At 43.9% G+C, this 20,790-nt stretch overlaps 1 protein-coding gene across 1 annotated transcript in view; it reads left to right on the forward strand.

Annotated features, from left to right (window-relative positions):
* Positions 1–19,993, forward strand: part of PTCHD1 (patched domain containing 1) — a 56,489-nt gene extending 36,496 nt beyond the window's left edge. Inside the window, exons 4-5 of the mRNA XM_004000355.4 lie at positions 786–1,446; positions 12,993–19,993. Coding sequence (XP_004000404.1) covers positions 786–1,446; positions 12,993–14,647 — 2,316 coding nt within the window. The 3' untranslated portion in view covers positions 14,648–19,993. The remainder of the gene's footprint in view (positions 1–785; positions 1,447–12,992) is intronic.
* Positions 19,994–20,790: the final 797 nt, after the last annotated feature.

Raw genomic sequence — 20,790 nt, forward strand, 5'->3', positions numbered from 1 at the left:
CTCGTATTCCCAGCGTCCACTTCGATCACAGGTGTAGAGGGCGTGACGTGGCCACTGTGACTTGGGGTGAGGTGTGCTTACTAAATCCCACTGTGCTACTTTAGCACGACTGCCACGTGTCCCAGCCAGTGTCTTGCAGTTACGTCTCCCTTCCCATGTAAGCACGCAGGGAATGCCAGAGTATACAAAGTCCCTCGAGGTGAACCTCTTATCTTTGAAGGCACTCAGGGACTAAGTTGGACGGGGAAATCATTTGGCTGCCCTACCAACTGGCAGCAAGGGAGGGGCCCACGGCAGACCTCTGCACCTGAAGCTGCGCCTCAGTTCACACCATACCTTCCATCTTCAAGAGGGTGGACGTACGTGAGACTTTCAGGCATTATAGACCAACTGAGTCACAAATAACAGAATGTGTGGAAAGAATGCTGGTGCAGTAGCCCAGCACGTCTCAAACTGTACCTTTATCAGAATCCTCTGGAGAACTTATGAAAACCCAGATTCCCAGGCCCCACCCCCAAGATTCTGATCTCCCAGGTGTGAGGTGGAGCCTGGCAGTTTTCACGTCTGGTAAGTTCCCAGGTTGTGCTGCTGCCGCCGGTGGTTTTGAATCCTTACTACGTATCTCTAATGCAAGGTTATACCATTTAATGTGAACTCTTTAGCTTAGAGACGACATGAGAAACTCCCCCACCCCACACAGACATACTTGACTCCACAGAGCCAATGCCATGCATGAATGTCTCGTTCTGGGTAATAAACACTGACTTTCATTTTTTCCCCCATAGTTGCATGCTGCTGTGACCAGGATCCAGGTTCCAAGGCCTGGTTTTAATTACACGTTCGCCCACATATGTATCCTGAATAATGATAAGACTTGCATCGTGGATGACATAGTGCATGTTCTGGAGGAGCTAAAGAATGCTCGGGCCACCAACCGGACCAATTTTGCTATCACATACCCAATCACTCACTTAAAGGACGGGAGGGCGGTGTACAACGGACACCAGCTTGGAGGCGTCACTGTGCACAGCAAGGACCGGGTCAAGTCCGCAGAGGCCGTCCAGCTCACCTACTACCTGCAGTCAATCAACAGTCTCAACGACATGGTGGCTGAGAGGTGGGAGTCCAGCTTCTGCGACACTGTCCGACTATTCCAGAAATCCAACAGCAAAGTCAAAATGTACCCTTACACATCCTCCTCACTGAGGGAAGATTTCCAGAAGACCAGCCGCGTATCAGAACGTTACCTGGTCACCAGCCTGATCCTGGTGGTCACTATGGCCATCCTGTGCTGCTCTATGCAGGACTGCGTCCGCAGCAAACCCTGGCTAGGCCTGCTCGGGCTGGTGACTATAACCCTGGCCACTCTCACCGCGGCCGGGATCATCAATCTTACTGGTGGGAAATACAATTCCACCTTCCTGGGAGTCCCTTTCGTCATGCTAGGTAATTACTGCCCTTCATTTTTTTCTTTCCTCCTGCTGTGTGGTGGTGAGTACGCTCCTGGAAGGCAAGGAGTAGCCATATGACAACTTTGTTTCATTTATAGGGTCTTGCTTTTGCCCAAATGTCCTGGGACCAATTCTGTAATGCACTGGCCATCAGCAAGGGGAAACCTTATTTGGTAAATGTGCCAGAAGTCCAAAGTCCCGGGTCCTAGCCCTAGTTCTCCATTAAGTAGCTGTGTGGCATTTAGCAGATACTAATCTTCTCCGGTGCCCCAGTGTCTGAGGTGGGGCTTCCCCCGAAGCAGAGCCTGAGACAAGGATTTAGATATAAGTAGCTTACTTGGGAAGTGAGCCCAGGAAGCCCCAGGAAGGAGAGAGGACATGAGCCAGGGAAGGAAGACCATTCAGGCTAACAGGCAGGTTAACTTCTTTAGGCACCTGTGGCTCAATCCCACTGGAGACCTTTGGGAGACTTAACAGAACACACCCCAGAGAGGTCCTCCTTGAGGGCTGAGGAAGCTGCCAGCTGGGCTACATACCCAGAAACCCTGTGTCTGATTCACTGAGGGCTCTCCCCGAGAAAGACAGAGCACATTCCTGCAGCTGGAAAAATCCCTCAGGTGAATGGTATTTGTAGGAAGAAGCCTTGAGTGAGCTCAGGAATAGGGAATAGAAGGGCACGTGGGTTGGGCGCTGACAGTGTCTGCTACCCTCAGTTTCCCCACCTTATGAATGGAGTGGATGTGAACATCATGGAAGGGGATATGATAAACGTACAAGAACTTCGAAAGCAACAAAGGAGACCTAAGTAAGAAGGGTCTTTTTTTCTACTCTTGCTATAAACTCAGGAGAATGTCTGAAAATGGCGGCGTGAGAATCCCAGCATATTCTCTCTTGGGGCCTGTAAGAACTTCCTGATAGAGGTAATGGTCGAAACAAAGCCACAGTGTTTATAATATCACATCAGTTGCTCTGTTCATCTAGTACTGAAGATGGCTGATGGCAGGGTTCTTGCGGGCCAAGGGTTCCAATGGCTAACTTCCCCCTTTTCTGTGGCAACTTCTCATCCATTCCTTTAGCAAAAGAAAGTGTCATTTGAATCAGATACTGACATGACACATGAAGTGGCATTTTTCACTGAATGAGAAAGAACTCTGCTTGAGTCCATTAGAATGCCTAACGCCCTGCGTGGGGGCGGCAGAAGGAAAGGGAAGAACTTACTTGGGATGTTTCAGCTGCATTAAGGTTAAATGACAAGCGGGGTGGCGGGGCTGCAAGGTCGCGGAAGAACGTGAAGCCCTGGGGGCTCTGAGGCCTGTGGGAAGTCAGGCCTGGGCAGTCAAAACAAAAATGGTAGCTCCTGGGAAAGAGGGAGCCGCAGAGACCCAGCGAGCTGCAAAACTACCAGGTTGAAAGCCACAGAGAAGGAGGCTGCTGCACTTCCTCCTGAATTCAGTCTGTTAAAGAGGCAGCATAACTTGCCTCCTTAACCCCAAGTCAGTGAGCACAGATGCTGGGATCCATGGCGGTTCCATGAAGACAGTGTGAGCGGTTCTCAGCTTCCACGGAGGCCTGAGTCAAGGTTTCTTGAAATTAAGATGTTTTGTTCATAATTAGGCCCATGCTTAGATTTTATTTTTTTAGCTTTTCATTTTTAAAAATGCAGTGTTTTGTGTTTTGATTGTTTTTGCGGGAGGAAGAAGAACAGAAATAAGAAAAGAGTGGGGAACTGAAGGAAGACGGTGGGTTTTTAAGGTAAAGACAAAAGGATGTCCGAGCTAGAAAAAGGACTATTGGGCTTGGTTTTATGGCACTCCAAGCTGTGACCAATGAGCCCAGAGGATGATACAGTCAGTATTTAAAACTTCCTAAAAACTGACTGTGTTAAGTAAATTAAAATTTCAATATTTAGAGCTTCTTAAAATTAATTTTTAAGTAAAATAACATAGCAATAGGAGTGCCTGGGTGGCTCAGTCGGTTAAGCGTCTGACTCTTGATTTGGGCTCAGGTCATGATGTCACCGTTTGTGAGTTCGAGCCCCATGTCAGGCTCTGCGCTGACAGCACGGAGCCTGCTTGGGATCCTCTCTCTCCCCCTCTCTCTGCCCCTCCCCCGCTCACACTGGCTCACTTGCTTTTGCTGTCTCTCTCAACATAAATAGACATTTATTTAATAATAGTCAAAACTCCTTAAAATCAATTTCACCACGTGAAATGAAACTGAATATTCCACACTTCTAATAAATTTTATTAAGTAAAATAAATTACGATATTTAAGATTTCTTAAAACTAATTTCGGTACTTCCTAAAGAAGTTTTAAATATCGTAAGTAAAAGTCGGCACAAAAAGGAATACACCAGCTAGTCCTGGCGCAGGGAAGGATGTCAGAGATGGTAAGGTGCTGTGAGCCGAGAAGTGGCTTTAGAAAACAAATCCAGAAATCGTAGTGCCACAACTCCACAGAGACTGAGTATCAGCGAACTGTACGGCAGAGTTCAAGTCCCAGGAGTCTGGCATTTGCGATGAAAGACACCAAACGCTGCAGGTACCCAATACTCCCTTGTTTGCAATTTGTGAGGAATGATACATGCATTGATTTGACGGCGGTTTTCCCTGCTGACAATCAGTATGCAACCTTTCTGTACATTTTCAGCCCAAAGACATCTCACATTACTGAGTCACAACATTAAAGGAAGCTATGCATTTTAGTAGCTAAGGCCCATTTGCAATAAATACTTTGCACCATGTAATGGGTGCTTCATATGCCCATAAAGCCAACAGTGCCTGGATTTAGGACAGTTACCCTTCTGTATTGCACAGATAAACTGTTTATTCTCAGAATTTGATTGTAAAATGAAATACAGGCAAGGGCATGTTCGTAAATGTCGCATTTAGGGCCAGTGTTTAATTCTGGATTTTTGACGACCAGTCCTAAAATGCCAATAAATATTTCAAACGACCAAGGAGAAATATAGTGCTAAGGGGTTTGCACTAGGAGTCAATAAACTGTCCAGTTTTAAAAAATCTGCCTGTCTATACCATAAAATGGCTATGCTTAAACTAAGATTCAAGCAAAACTTCTTGATTTTCTGTTGTATACATACAGTGTCAAAAATTTAAAACTATATGGCCTCATTTAAAAGGAAAAGTATCTTATACAAAGTCTCTAATATACAGACATTTCCTTGGCAACAACAGGTCTATAATGCGATAAACATTATATTTAAAATTCAACAAACTAAACATTCTCAGTGTGATGCCGGTCACATAAGGCCAGATCCAGCCAAATGCCAAAATGGCAGAAGATTTAGAATGGAAAATTTTGAGACCACGTGTGTCAAGCAGTATTAACCTGACAAAATTCCAGAATAGGAAAGAATTTGGATAAACTCTGAGAGTTCGCCATAATGGGATGTGACTGTGTGATTCTAGCCAAGCCGATACGTGACATCTCTGGCAATAAGAATATATCCTACACAGATGAATCATTTTGGCAATGATGTAAGCACAGATACATCATGATTTAGAATGTTTTTAATCAGTGTCATGCATATTAGACAATCCCACTTCTGCCAAAACCCTTGTCCATATGAGTCACATCAGTATATTTAGAGCTGAAATCCTTAACGGTCTACAGCATTATAAATGCCCATTGACATTTTTTGGTTACTATAAACTTGGAAAAGAGTTTATTTCATCCCTACCCCTTCTGCATAAAGTAATATCCTTTCTTTCCAAACTATATTAATTCCAGGTACTGAGGTACTTGAACTGCCGTTTGTAAACATGTGACACTCATCATTTTAATCCGTTATAGAACTTCCTTTAAAGGATGAGAATTTACACCATTGTCCTACAGTTGACTATGGTTTAAGAAACGGGCATAGATTTTGTGCATGCAAGCTCTCCTTACAGGCTTACTAGTTCCATGGCTTTCTTGGCCAGATGCAAATCAGGAAGGGAACAGAATGCTGGAGAATCTTTGGGATTTTGAGACCGTCAAATGCCACATCCAGGGTGCCCTCTTCCTTCTGACTTATCAAGCCAAGCCACTCGAATTCGAGGATGGGAAAGGAAGAAAGGATGTAATTAAGTGCTAGGAGGAGAATAATAGCAGAGATGTTTGGTTCCTTTCAGGTATATTCTAAGATTATCTGTATTTAGTAGAAACCAGAAGATCAGGTTCAATTCTCTAAGAATACATTCTCATTTGATGCTACCTGGAATATGATGCAGTATTGAAGTACATGGAGCTCAGGCCTATAAAGAGGTGAAAGTTCTTGGGCAGGAAATTTAGTTCAGAGAAATGAGAACTCCTAATTATTTTTTCTCTGAACTCAAGCAAACCTGAAAGGTTTTGCTTTCCTACTGCGTATTCTGATCTAGTTCCTTTTTTTTTTTTTTTTAAGTAATCTGTAGCCAAGGTGGGGCTCAAAACTTATGTCACATGCTTTACTGACTAAGCCAGCCAGGTGCCCCATTCTGGTATATTTCTAAAGTCATGAGACAACGTGGGGGGAAATCAGCCAAATAATAATAAAGCTCAAACTAAATGAAATTGCGACAACTATTTTTTACCTCAAAATTGGTACCAATAAACAACCATTTTGGAACTCCAAAGCAATAACTTCTCATGGTTCAACCTAACACATTATTGTAGAAGTCCATTATTTGCAACAATATGACAGTCTACATGATGGAGTAGAATGCTGTGGAAATACTCTGCTTGGATATAAATCACTAACTGGTTTCTAGGGGAAAAATTTCTAGGGGAAAAAACCTGGTTTATAATGGTTTGATTTTTCCCAGTTTTGTTTATATCTGATTAAGAGAGTAATTCCATACAATATTTTTGAAGATTTTTTCCCTGAGTATCTTTTTATAATGTATTATGGGTCATTTGGGGACTAATTTACAAGGAGATTGTGTAATCTAGTTTTGTGGGTAGTTTTCACCCTTTTATTATGCCTCACCAATCGTAGTACAGTAAGGGGTGGGTGAGGAGAAATAGGTTTGAGGATACGGAACAAAACATGCTTTATTGTTCTCTTCTTAACCATAAAGGAGGACAAGAACAGGACTGAGGGGGCAGGTGCAGGGAGGCACAGTATCCTGTCAGAGTTCAGTAAGGCAGAGGAGTATGATGACACTTCCTCTTTGACCCAAGCCTGCTGGTACACTCTGACAGGTCTGACCCCTAGTCTAAGGAATGGGGGAATGGCAGATTCTACAAAGGTCAGGCAGCAGGAGGCAACATCAGGACACTGAACTGGTAAAAATGGACTATGAAGAAAAACACTTAGTTTACTGTTGCATTGGAACCAGCATCTCAGAAAGTTACTACCGAGGCCAGGTAGTACTCACCACATGGGTCTACAGAGCTCACAATCCAAGCAGATTCACAGTCACTGTCGAGGAAACCCTGCATTTCCCCTAGGCTACTTCAGCAACCAAGACCCAAAATGTAGACAGAACATAAGAGAGGGATTCTAGCCTCTTTTCTGCACTGATGGTAAAGGAGCACTAGCATGTTTTCTCTTCCTCATCAGTACAATAAATTTCAAATCAGCCTACTGATACACACATACACATCGTGTGTGTGTGTGTGTGCGTGTGTGCATGCGCATAATCCAGGTGCATAACATATATATCACATTGGGTATATTCTGTGTACTATATTATGCAATCAGTTCATGTGTATATATATGTATTTCATGTGTTTATAACATATAGTACATATTGTTTGAATATTTGAATATAAATGTACTATATATTTCCCTATATATTACACAGTATATATTCACACATTTTATAAATACATAAAACACGTTTGAACAGGATATGACATATATGCGTATATTTATATATTACATATGTCTTCTATATGAAAAGATATTACACAATTACCATAGCATATATAGTGGGCCCCATTTATACACACTGATTTTATATAGTGCATGCACATACACACACACACACACACACACACACACACACAGTATCTAAATACCTTTCTTTCAACAAGAAAGAGCTATTAGCATATTCCTTTCTTGGACTCTTATTTGCAGCTCTCTAATGAAGCAAAAAGCATTTTGCAGATTAAAATCCAATGCTGTGATTAGACCCGCCACACTGTGACGAGACTCCGGTAGAAAGCATGAGATATGTGCATTTGCCCTGATGTGTGCCTCTGTCTTAACTTAAGCAGAGTACATCTTCCTTTACTCTCACTCTTAACTGTGACACAAAACAGGCTGTGATAAACCAAACAATTCAGCACAGAAAGTAAATGTTTATAACTGGCAAAGTGTAAATGTAACCCAATTAATGAACTTCTCCCTGAAAATAGATGTTACTTAACCCAGACATACATACACTTTAAATTTCTTCTCAAAGAAACAAAAATCATGAATTTATGTGGATGTCACTGAAAGAAAAGCATTTTATAAACATGAGCTACTTAGTGAACCTCGTCTAAGAATAAAATATGTTTTAAGCAGATTTTACTCATGCATTCATTATACTCTGGATTTTCTAGAAGAATGCAGTACTTTTATTTCCACATATGAAATTTGGCAATGCCCAGGCATGCTATAAATGGCTTCATTGTCTCCTGATATTAAATGTTTTCACACTGAAACTAAAAGATCATCCATTAGCAAGCCATCCCATTTCACCTCCTCATCTTCTCAGCTATTCCTTGTTTCTGGGAACCCCCATGAGGAAATCCTGCTAGTATGGAGGGATGAAGACGTGAGCCATGCCCAAAGGCATCAGCCTCTGTGCTGTGCGTGTGCCGGGGAAGGCATGAGAATCTGGGCCTAAAGAAAATCTGCCTTACAGAATTCAGATGTACAAAATAGATCAATTTGCTTGTGATTATTCATTGACAAAAAATTAATAAACAAACCACCCAGACTGCCTCCGATAGCAAAACCATGAAATACATTAAAAATAGGATTTATTGTATGAACAGCTCTCCAGAAGCACATCTACTGGATAGTTAGGTTAACTCTCAACTATTCATTGGTGGATTCCTACGTTAGTGGATTATAAACAACCCTGAAGGCTTTGGTCAGGCCCCAGAAAAGAGTCCGGGTGAAGGTGAGATTTAATCTGTGAGTTCCTGAGACTCCCCACAAGAGACTGCAGGATTAGCCAGGTGAGGGTTTTCCACCATTAGTGCTATATATATCATTTGTACTGCTTTTTCTCGTCATTGGCCCCAAAGCCTAAAAGTCAAGTGCACATAAAGATATAAAATCACTTGGAAAAGAAGAAAAATTATTAGCCTAAATCCTCTAGTATTTGATTTTACTAGATGACAGTTCCAAAGCCTACTGCTAATAAAATATAAATTGCACTCCTGGTACAAACTGTATCTGAACACTGGTGAAGAGCTCGGCTGTCCTCATCTCAGGACTTGGCTAAAAGTCCCCGTTGCGTCAAGGCCTTCACTCGTGAATAATGAGAACTTGGGCCTGGATGTATATCTTGACACATACTGATAGGCATGGAACTACACGGATATGCAATATACCAAAATAGAAACAAATACCTTGCGTGTGCTTTTGAAAAAGTGAATACTTTAAAAGCTTCTTTTTCTTAACAATTTGACAGAATCAGTATGTGGTGTTTACCCGTGCCCTTTGGCAACTCTTCTGCCTTAAATACCGTGCCTGTAAGAGAGGGAATGCCCTGGGATACTGGTCGGTTCCTGGCGCACTCACCATCATACAGTCTTTACTTCCAGGTCTTGGGCTGTCGACCTGCCGTGGTGATGTCATGCCCGGGCTCCTATTACCACCACAGGGCCTCTGGTCACCAAAGGCCGAGTCTGTTTGGAACTTCATGTTTAGGTGGCTCCCTGTGTGAGTCCTGCCACCCGGGAGTGCTCATGAACAGGCGTGGAACACCGGAGATGGATAATGGCCCCTTGCCAAAATGATGCTTTGGGCCAATGACATAGGCCCCTTGGTCAGAGTGAACACAGAGGCTTGTAGACTTCCGACTTCATACAGAAAATATAAAAACTAGAGTGCAAAGAAGACAGCAATATTTTTGCTTTTGAAGCACCTTTCAAAAATAGGGGAAATGACAGCCAAACCTCTGAAAAGCATCTTCAGTCCACACGCACTGTTTGCCTGCCGCTGTAAGATCTGGCCTCAGAGTCCTGCTTGCTAGACCCCAGCCCCAAAGTGAGGAGAGTGGTGGATGATGGTGAGGCTAAAGAAGGGAGGCACATGCTGAGAGAGGAGAGTGAAGAGGAACAGAACCCACCAGAATCTTTCTTCCCTGCCTTTCCTTGAATTCCACTGGCCTGTTTCTGAAGTAGCGACAAAAGATATGGCCAGGGCTGGCTGTGAAGGAAGAACTGAAGGATTCGATCTCTGTGAAAGCCACCCACCTACAATTTCCTCTTCACTGCCTCCCCATCTCCAGCTTCTGTCCTACCCCTCAGACCTAAGGCAAGCTTCTTCAGGAGACCACTGTCTGAGAGGGGTTTGCATTTCTAAGAACACCCTTGAAGGCCCAAACCAAAGGGAATGTGGCTATAATTATGGACAGAGCAGGCATTCTGAGGAGTTAGGGAAGCAGGCAATGTATTCCCCATATCAAGGGCTCCTGGAATAGGACTCCCCTGGAGTCCAGGCCAGAAAACAACAGACCCCACAGTTCAGCTTTCCTTTAGGGTAACAGACTGACCTCTTCAACAGAACTACCCAGCTGTGAATCGGGTCTAGTGCCAGCTGCGCGCTCCACGCTGTCACTCCCTGGGAAGCGCCTAGAGCCATGTGGGCACCCATCCTTCTCTTGACTGACTGCGCTTCAGGAAGGGGGCCCAGTTATGGCGTCAGCACTTGTCCCTGAAACCCAGAGAGCTCTTCGAAGACACTGTACAACTCCAATTTGGAATTTGGGAAAACATGCATTCGCCAGAGAGGTGTGGCTTGAGAAACGAGAATCTGCCTTATCAGGAATGACGGTGGGGGGCTTTGGAAGCAAGACCAACAAGGACTAGCAACAAATTCTGAGTGACCAGGTAGAAAAGATTCTTTGTCAGGGCCTCTTCTTCTTGCCTCTGTGAGTGTCTGCATGCACACCCCTGTCACAAGAGGAATGAAGGAAAGACATAGTTTCCAAAAGCCCCTAAGAATAAAATTAAAATTCTCTCCGGAGCTGCCCCCAAAACCAAGAACCTATGCAAAGAGAGTCAGGACTCAATAAAAATGATCAAACCATAGAAGGACAAGGCATTTAAAATCCAACAACAGAACTCAGGAGACAAGCTAACAGCCTCTTTCTGCCTTTCCTTGAGTTTATTTTCATTCTGGACCCTCGAGCCTCACTCTCTTCACCTAATAGCTCAGTTCATTCCAATTCCTTTCCTCAGTTAGCCTCTAAGATTACTCAACAGCATGGTAAGAAATGGAATCTTATGGTATTTTCCAACAAGAGTTAGGGTCAGATAATGTCCAAAAACATCACATCAACCTAAAAAAAAAACAACAACAAAGGACTGCAGAACAGATTTCACTTAAATTCTACTATATGACTAATTCTAATCTTGCTCTATGCTTCCTTATATTCTTCCCATATTTAATGACTCAGGACTATAGCCCTGTTTTAAAACATTTTTCTTGTTTCTAGCAAGTAAATACTACAAAAAAATTGTCATTTGCCATTTTCAGTGAAACTCCAAAGTGTGTCTTACCCATGAAAACAGTCTACATGGCCCCGGGTGAAATGGTCAGCACTGTTTCCCCAGGCCACAGATGCCTCGGAGGTATTAATCCTTTTTACTCTCATTGTCCTAGAATGGCTTACTTTTAATTGAAGGTCGGTCAGTCCTCTCTGAGAACAGTGTGGGAACAAGACTTAATAAATAGTTTTCCCTCCTGAGACTAGACGTTAGCTTTCTGAAACATAATTAGCGGGACGCCAGTCAAAGAGTGCATGTTTTACCACACATCTGGGGAGTTTCGGTGCCTCCAATTTAATAGGGGCCACGGTGCTAGTTATCAAATTGACAGTCTCGACCTGACCTCTAAAAGGGGCTGTAGAACGATGCCTAGTAAATTAAGATAAATGCCAAATCCTTCGGAGGAAACAGGCCTACGTCATGACTATGAAATGGGTATTCGGGTTTGAGACCACGCAAGACTTCACAGTAAGGATATAAACACGGGCCTGAGCACGAGAGAAGATGTTCACCCAGTTATTGTGCACACAAGATAACAGTGACTCTCTTTACTCAGCATTACACTTGGCCAGAGATTTTAAATTCCTTTTTAAAAACAAGACTATGAGGGTAATACTGCACCACCGAGTAAAGATTTTATTATCCTCAATAATGGGATTGAATATGCCAAGGCAAAGAAGCAGAAAATTAGATCTGCTGTTCCCAGTGCCGAGATAGGGGTTACTGAAAGCCACAACAGGTCACTTTTGCTGGGCTTTCTGATGTTGTAGTGGCCTAGAAACCCAGGGAGAGCCATCAGCGCAAGTGTCCGCCTCCAGATGGGAGAGGTGGGAGAAGTCAAGCTAGATCAAGCCTCAAGCAGTAGAATGGAGTCAAAACACGAGCACTTACCGTGCCTCTGCCACTCCAGTGTTACTGGAATACTAACCAACAAGGCAGAGGCACTAAGTAGTTAGGGAAAGAGGTGACAGATCAGCCTCTCTCCCTCAGAGGCCATTGCCACATAGTGCAGAGAAGCCAGCACAGTTACCCCCTACTTGATATGTCATCTATGAACAAGGAAAATTGGTCAAACAGGTCCCCGAAGACAAAATGTAAGCCCTACACCTACAAGCTGAATTTTAATTTTGATCAATTGCAGGCAGAGTTCATGTGAATCGTGTTCCATCTTCCGTCTTTCCTACTCACTCCAACTCGTTCCTACTTATTGTGCTTCCCTGTGTGTCTCAGATTTATTGCTTCCTGAACTGATGCTTGGGGGGAAAAGGGAGGCTGTGGTTTAGGTTCCCGTCAAAGCTCAAATTAAACACAGTGCCTCTTTCTCCCTAAAGCCCTCCACCTGGCCAAACTCAAATGAGGTGATGAGACATTCAGAAACCTCTGCCCACTCGCTGCCTTCCTCCGTGCTAACCTCCAGCCAGACTCGTGGGGATGACAAGCCAAGTGATGAGTGGCCAAGAGCCCTCTCTGGAGTGTTGCACCAACCAAGGGGAAACAAAAACTCTGCAAGCTGCACCAACAACCCTAAACTAGCACTGTATATAGTCCCCAAGAGACAGGTGCAAGTCTACTCGGCTTTCTGTGGGCAAAAGTCCACCCAGCATTCTTCAGGCAGAAGGGAGCATGAAGGTCTTGGCTCCTGTCTCTCCCCTTTCACTAGCCATTCACATTTAAGATTCACCAAAACACAGGTCTCGCTTCCACAGGAGAAATTAGTGGCATTTACTTGTCACCACCAGGGCTGGTTAGATTTCCCGTGACCCCATAACCAAGTTGGTTCCCCTCTTGAAAGATGGTGGCAGTCTCTGCAACTTTTGATTTGGTCTTTTTCTGTCCCCTCAGGTCATGGATTATATGGGACTTTTGAAATGTTATCCTCCTGGAGGAAAACTAGAGAAGACCAACATGTTAAAGAGAGAACTGCAGCAGTCTATGCAGACTCCATGCTCTCCTTTTCTCTCACCACTGCCATGTACCTGGTCACCTTTGGCATAGGGGCCAGCCCTTTCACGAACATTGAGGCAGCCAGGATTTTCTGCTGCAATTCCTGTATTGCAATCTTCTTCAACTACCTCTATGTACTCTCGTTTTATGGTTCCAGCCTGGTATTCACTGGCTACATAGAAAACAATTACCAGCATAGTATCTTCTGTAGAAAAGTCCCAAAGCCCGAGGCATTGCAGGAGAAGCCGGCATGGTACAGGTTTCTCCTGACAGCCAGATTCAGCGAGGACACAACTGACGGCGAGGAAGCGAACACTTACGAGAGTCACCTATTGGTATGTTTCCTCAAACGCTATTACTGTGACTGGATAACCAACACCTATGTCAAGCCTTTTGTAGTTCTCTTTTACCTTATTTATATTTCCTTTGCCTTAATGGGCTATCTGCAGGTCAGTGAAGGGTCAGACCTTAGTAACATCGTAGCAACCGCGACGCAAACCATTGAGTACACTACTGCCCAGCAAAAGTACTTTAGTAACTACAGTCCAGTGATTGGGTTTTACATATATGAGTCCATAGAGTACTGGAACACTAGCGTCCAAGAAGATGTGCTAGAATACACCAAGGGGTTTGTGCGGATATCCTGGTTTGAGAGCTATTTAAATTACCTTCGGAAACTCAATGTGTCCACTGGCTTGCCTAAGAAAAATTTCACAGACATGTTGAGAAATTCCTTCCTGAAAGCTCCCCAATTTTCACATTTTCAAGAGGACATCATCTTCTCTAAAAAGTACAATGATGAGGTTGATGTAGTGGCCTCCAGAATGTTTTTGGTGGCCAAGACCATGGAAACTAACAGAGAAGAACTCTACGATCTCCTGGAGACCCTCAGGAGACTTTCTGTCACCTCCAAGGTGAAGTTCATTGTCTTCAACCCGTCCTTCGTGTATATGGATCGATATGCCTCCTCTCTGGGAGCCCCCCTGCACAACTCCTGCATCAGTGCTTTGTTCCTGCTCTTCTTCTCGGCATTCCTGGTGGCAGATTCTCTGATTAACGTCTGGCTCACTCTCACGGTTGTGTCCGTGGAGTTTGGAGTTATAGGTTTCATGACATTATGGAAAGTAGAACTGGACTGCATTTCTGTGCTATGCTTAATTTATGGAATTAACTACACAATTGACAACTGTGCTCCACTGTTATCCACATTCGTTCTGGGCAAGGATTTCACAAGAACTAAATGGGTAAAAAACGCCCTGGAAGTGCATGGGGTAGCCATTTTACAGAGTTACCTCTGCTATCTTGTTGGTCTGATTCCTCTCGCAGCTGTGCCTTCAAATCTGACCTGTACACTGTTCAGGTGCTTGTTTTTAATAGCATTTGTCACCTTCTTTCACTGCTTTGCCATTTTACCTGTGATACTGACTTTCCTGCCACCCTCGAAGAAAAAAAGGAAAGAGAAGAAAAACCCTGAAAACCGGGAGGAAATTGAATGTGTGGAAATGGTGGATATTGACAGTACCCGAGTGGTTGACCAAATTACAACAGTGTGATAGAGTCTCTGCTTGTTATATTTTCACCCTAGGTCTTATCGAGAGCAAAGAGATTATGTTACTGAAACAAATTCAAAGTTGTTCTTTCTTTTTTAAGTATAAGAAACAGACATTGCCAAAGTAAAGGACAAGGGGGGAAATGGGCATTGCACATTTTCAGTCTTTAAAACAAAAGGACTGTTACCAGAAAGAATGTACACACACACACACACACACACACACACACACACACACACGCGGAGACAGTCTTAAACTAAAATCAAATAGAAGAAAGCTTATTAGCAAGCAGAATCCTATTTTATTCACACTGCAGATGTTGCTGGTATTGTGACAAAAACCTACTGATTGAAAGGTCAGCTGCCAAGGCAGAAATAGCTTTAAGCATTGTTCACACAATAAAGCTTCCAGAACTTCTGCAGAGCAGTAGCTCCAGGCAGGGTCTGTGGTTTGAGGTCTTAGCTGTCTCATCTAGCTCCGCAGCACCACAAAGAGATGCTTTCAAAAGTTCTGGCCAGCAGAAACAAGCCAGAACCTTGGAAGTGACACACAGTAGAGTGGCCATCACCCACGGAGTGAAATTGAGTGATGTCTAAATTCACCCAGGTGAGGCAGTTTTGTTTTGTAGAATGAATTGATCATATCCCCCCATCAGTATACTTTCAACGTTTGTATGATTTGGTTAATACACCTTTAAACCAATGACAGCTCCAGCATCGCGGAGTTGGGGCGATTCTATTTTGGAATATCTTGTTGCTTGTCACCAAATGGATCTGCTTTATTAGTTACAGCTCTTGGCAGGAAGCTCTGAGTACCCAAAACGACAGAGCCAAACCCAAATACCTGGCATGATGGAGAAGCAGGAGTCTACTTGAACCCAGAGACAGCGTCTCCATTTTAACAAAACAATATGGCCAGCTGGTACAGCTGTTTGCAGTTTGACCCTACATGCAGTTTTTGCGTGGATGCCCAGAAACAACATCTGCCTACGCACAGCTGAGGAAGGAGAAATGAACACTGACATGGTTGTTTGCCATAGCTTTCAACTAGTAGAGCCGGTCTGCCTTCACGATGAGACACGGCTGCTCAAAGACACAGAGGAGAAAAGAAAGTTCTTTGGTGAGTGTAATCCCGAAACGAAGAAAATTTTCAGAAGTGCAGGCAGGGAGATGAAGGACTGAAGGGGAGACAGATGGAAATGACCGGAAGATGTAATCACCGATACTAGCGTATCACTGGTGACAGTCAAACGTTCCTGCTAAGCCGGCTGCACTTTCATCTCCCTGGTTCCCTCCCCCTGCCCCCGCACACACATACCTTTGCTGGTGCCCCTCTAATGCATTGCACGGCCCTTCTGTACATTAATGAGCCTAGTTTATACTGTTTATACTGTTGATTGCCATATCCACAGGCTCTAAAAAGAAACAGCTTGATTGGAAGAGGCTGTGTATGCTGTCCCAGACCCCTGCATTTCTTTATGTCTATAAAAATGAAGCTAACTCCTGGTCACATTTGAGGCAAACGTCTACAGTATTTTTCCCTTTTAGAGACGTAGCTTATTTAGACATCTATAGTGGTAAGCATTTCCCAAAAGCACCTTTGCTCTCTGGACCTTAGCGGATGTACCGTGCAACTTCCCCATCCTCCACAGAGGAGGAAACCAAGACCTAGGAGGAAAAAGCGACTCAGCCAGGGTCACACCACTAGAGGGTTTCCATCATTTTAGCATGCCTAAGACAGGGCAGGCCACTTTTAGATTTTCCCTTAAGAGGGCTATTACTCCCTTCAAGGTACATTTCCAAGGAAAGAACATAGGACTTTACTGGCCACAAGGCAGACTTTTTTTTTTTTTTTGTAATGTCTGGGTAATGTTTGGGATTTAGCTTTGCCATTGTCTTTCCAAACAGCAAAAATGCCCAAATGATTCAGATGTAACTGCACCAAGTGCAAACCTGTGCTTTCTATTTCATGTACTGTTGTTCACAGAGTTCAAAATACACATGCAGGGGGTCGTAGCTAGTGCGTTACGCACTTGTGCAGTCTCTCCTGCAGACACACTAAGTGATCATACCAACGTGTTATGCACTCAACTAGAAGATAATGAGCTTTAATCTGAGGACAAGTATAAGTCCTCGAAAAAGGGCAAGTTCGCATAATAGATCTGCGATCAATTCTCTCTCCAAGGGGCCTGCAACTAGGCTATTATTTATAAAACACAGATGAAGAGGGGATTGGTTTTATTCTTGAATCATATGTTGCTAAATCATTTTCTGAACAGTGTGTTCTAAATCAGCCATTGATTTAGTGTCGGCCACGTGGAGTACCTCGGGTTAAAGCTACTCCACAAAACTGATAAAACACACACGCCAATTAAACAGATTTTGTTGAGAATTTCATCATTCAATTTGGTCAACCAGAATGACTTGCTGTGGGACTTTGTTTTATGACAGATGGTAGTTTTCCAACTTGATTGAGTCTCTGTATACCTTGGAATATTGTATTTTTAAATGAAGGGCATTTTCAACCTTGTCAACTTCCCTTTTCAGCACTTGAAATCAAGGCTTATGGAATTCTGACTGTGGAATGATTTTTTTTTTACTAGGGGACTCTGCATGTCAAGATTTATTATTTATTGTTACATCATTATTTATTTGTTAATGATTATTGCTCTGACAGCATTGGTTTAGCCCCACCATGGAGAAGCCACTTTAGAAGCAACTCAGAATCACATCCCCATAAAATTTAAGTCTTTACTTGGTGAAGTTTTACTTTTGCAATTGCTATAAAGAGGGAGGGAAGAATCCTGGAAAACACTTGCACAAGTTTTATTTTTCAATTAATTCCAACCAAGACGTTAATTTTCACTTTACCAAAGAAACTTTTTTGGTTGGTTTTCAGTTGGTGTTTGTTTACCAAAGAAAAATATTCCATTCATCAAAAATATGTCTCCTGGTCAACTAAAAAACTGTGATACTTGGGCGTTCTTGGCCAGTTGTAAGGAAAAAAAGAAAAGTCAGGGTCAGGGTGGCAATTCTTTCATTGAAGAGAACTCAGCAGAAAATGTAAATTCATAAGACACTCGGGGTTTGCAAGCCAGAAAATGATACTTGAAATAGGGCACTGTTGTTGAGCCCTATACCAACGGTCCAACACGAAGCATGCGGGCTCCTCAGGCTAAAAGGAGTACATTTTTTTCCACAGGAAAAAAAAATAAGACAAACCCTCATGAAGCTCCCTCTTCATCGTTGCAGTGCATAAGTTTTGTCTGGGTTTGGTTTGAAGTTCTGGGGTTTTGTTCTGCTTTGGTTTGGTTTGCAGTGTTTGTTTGCATTTGCTTGTTTTGCTCCCATCTTTCCTACTATTTTTACCTCCTCAGTTTTCACTCAGAAGGGAGATAATCAGATGCCATCCTCCATTGCAATGGTTATTCAGGCAACATACTGCTGTAAATGAGGCCCATGATAACCCAATTGTTTTAAACTTATTTAACCACCACTCAAGTGTTCTAAGTGGCATTCCAGGACCATGGTACCACGGCCCCCCAGTCCCAGCAGTGGTTGGCTGTGTCTGTCTCACGAACAGGTGGGCTGGGCAGCCACCTGGGTAGGGTTGGCCGTGGGGCGGGGGGGGGGGGCAGAGGCAGAGACTCTTGGACACAAATGGTACCCTCCTCATGATGGCTTTATTCCTTTGGATTCTATTAAAGTAGCCCTGCAGCTTGTAGTAGTGTCCGAACTCTGTGAATCTCTGTTTTCTCATCTGTAAAATGGGGATAATAACAGTAAGTATCTTTAAATTCGGCGAATACTTACTGAGGGCCTACTATCACCCAGATACTGTTCTACAGACTGGGGACAGAGCAGTGAGCCAATGAGATGAAATATACCTGCCCTTGGAGAGTATACATCTGCAGGATGCTGTGGATATACTGGGAGGATCAAGGGAGATGATGTTCAGAAAGCACTCATGGCAAGGGCTGGTGTAGAGAAGAAATTCAAGACATTGTAATTCCTCTGTCCCACACAGTAGCACTAGGGCCCAGGACGTTAAGCTACGGAGAAGTATGTTTTTCAGATCTGGGCACAGAATTAGGGCTATATAAAGATGCAATGAGTTCTCCTGGTCATTTCAGGGCACTCAAAATGCAGCCAGATCACCATTCAGCAGGGCAAACTGTCAAGAGGGCACAAGCTCCAGATGTGGGGGTTGGATTGCAATCCTTGAAAAAAATGGGCTATAGGCACTTGGGGATCAGAGTTGGGAGGCAAGGGCACTTGCTATTTAATTACTGTGCCTGACTTGATTGAAGGTATTTGAACATTCCTGCTGGGTAATTTGCTTTTAAGTCCAGGCTACACAAAAAGCACCAGGTATTTGAAGACAAAGTTCCCACTTTTTAAAAGCACGGTAAAGCGGCAACATGGAGGAAAACATTAAATTAGTACCACCAGGTTCTCTGGCGAAGAACTGAGGATGGCTGCAGCCAGCACATGGCAGCGTTCCTCCCCGTGGTGGCTACAACTGTTTCTGTTTCAGGCCAGTCCAGGAGAAAGCAAAGAGGAGAGTGAATGAGCTAGAAGCTGTTCACCTGAACAGGCAGTGTCAGGAGGTCTTCCCCAGCCCTGCCTCTCACCTGCCCCCCTTCTGCCCACGACATCTGTGTGAAGTCCTCTTTGAGATCTACGAGGGTACCGTGCAAGGGAGAGGAAGTGAGGCGACCAGAGTGCTACGGCCTCTGTGCAGATTTCCAAGTTAGAGTACAACTAGCGCCGTAAGGGTCCAGAGGAGCCTACCTCATAGGGAAAGAAGGCTTCTCATTTCAAAGTACAAAGAAAGCAATATATACCAAGGAGGCAACCCACAGAGGATCCCTGGTGGAAGAAATGCTGTTCGTGTGGAATGTGCCAGCCTCTTCTCCCTCCAGAATGTTGGCACCAGATGAATCTTTGGATAGAATTAAGCTTACTCCCTCATTTTTCACGTGAGAAAACTGAAACCTGGAGAAGTGAAATTACATGCACAGAGCTACTTAAAAGCAGATACAGGACTATAATTCAAGTCTCCTAGCTCCTAGCCTCAGTCCTTTCTCCATTCTACCACTTTACTGCCAAATTCTATGTATCTAAATTATGGGATCTTAACGTAGGGGCCGCGGATGAGTTGGTGGGAGGGCGGGGCTCTGAACTCCCAAAAATTAAATCATATGCAAAAATGTGTGTATATGTTCAATATGTGCATTTTCCTAAAAAGAGAGTTCATACTTGTCATCAGATTCCAAAAGAGGTCTGTGACCCAAAAAGGGTGAAGAACCACTGTCCTAAATTAATAAAGACCTCACCGGGAGTGTGATTCTGGTGTCCTCATTTTGGCTAATGGGCAATCAAGAGTTTCTCCACCATCTTTTCTTCAAGGAGCCCAAAGTGCTTCCAAACGTTGGTCTCTTCATGCCCAGCCAAGTGCCTACTTCCACTCATTTATTCCTCAATCAGCAATCTGTTTATTCATTCTGCATATTCATGTTCCATCACCAGCTACACATAGTCTCCAGGGCAGAACAGGGGAAGGGACCCCTGCACTGTGCTCTTCTTAGCAGAAAGAATACCAGGTTGCTACCACATTCTCACTGTCGCAACAAAGTATATGCAGCCTCAAAATTACAGTAAGCACACCCCACACACACATGCACAGAGGGGGCAGTCAGCAAAGCCAACATCGAAAAGTGGGCCCTGTTCAAGAACCTGTGTCCAAGTTCTGCAGGGACACCCTGTGCGGCAGCAGTACGCCCCGGGCTTAGAAGGGGTGCTCCCAGGTGAGCCCTCTTCTGAGATGTCTACGTGAGGCCTGCGTGCACACGGTTGCGGCAGCTGACTCGCCAACAAACAGGGAGAGGATGTGTCTCATTCATCTTGATAATATTTGTAGTAGGCAAATAGGAAATCGTGGCTATGGACATATGGTTACATTTACGGACAGGTGTGTCTTGGACACAGAGATGCAAACAGAAGCCCAGTTTTCTTGACTCGTAGCCATAAGCTAGATATAGTGTGCACACTGATGGAGGAAGTTGGAAAAGAAATGACTCTATTTGTACCTGGTGGTTCTGCTTCTTCTGGTGTAACTTTAGGCAAAATGGAATGTACCCGGGT

This window comes from Felis catus, chromosome X, assembly GCF_018350175.1.
Source record: "Felis catus isolate Fca126 chromosome X, F.catus_Fca126_mat1.0, whole genome shotgun sequence".
Classification (NCBI taxonomy): Eukaryota; Metazoa; Chordata; class Mammalia; order Carnivora; family Felidae; genus Felis; species Felis catus.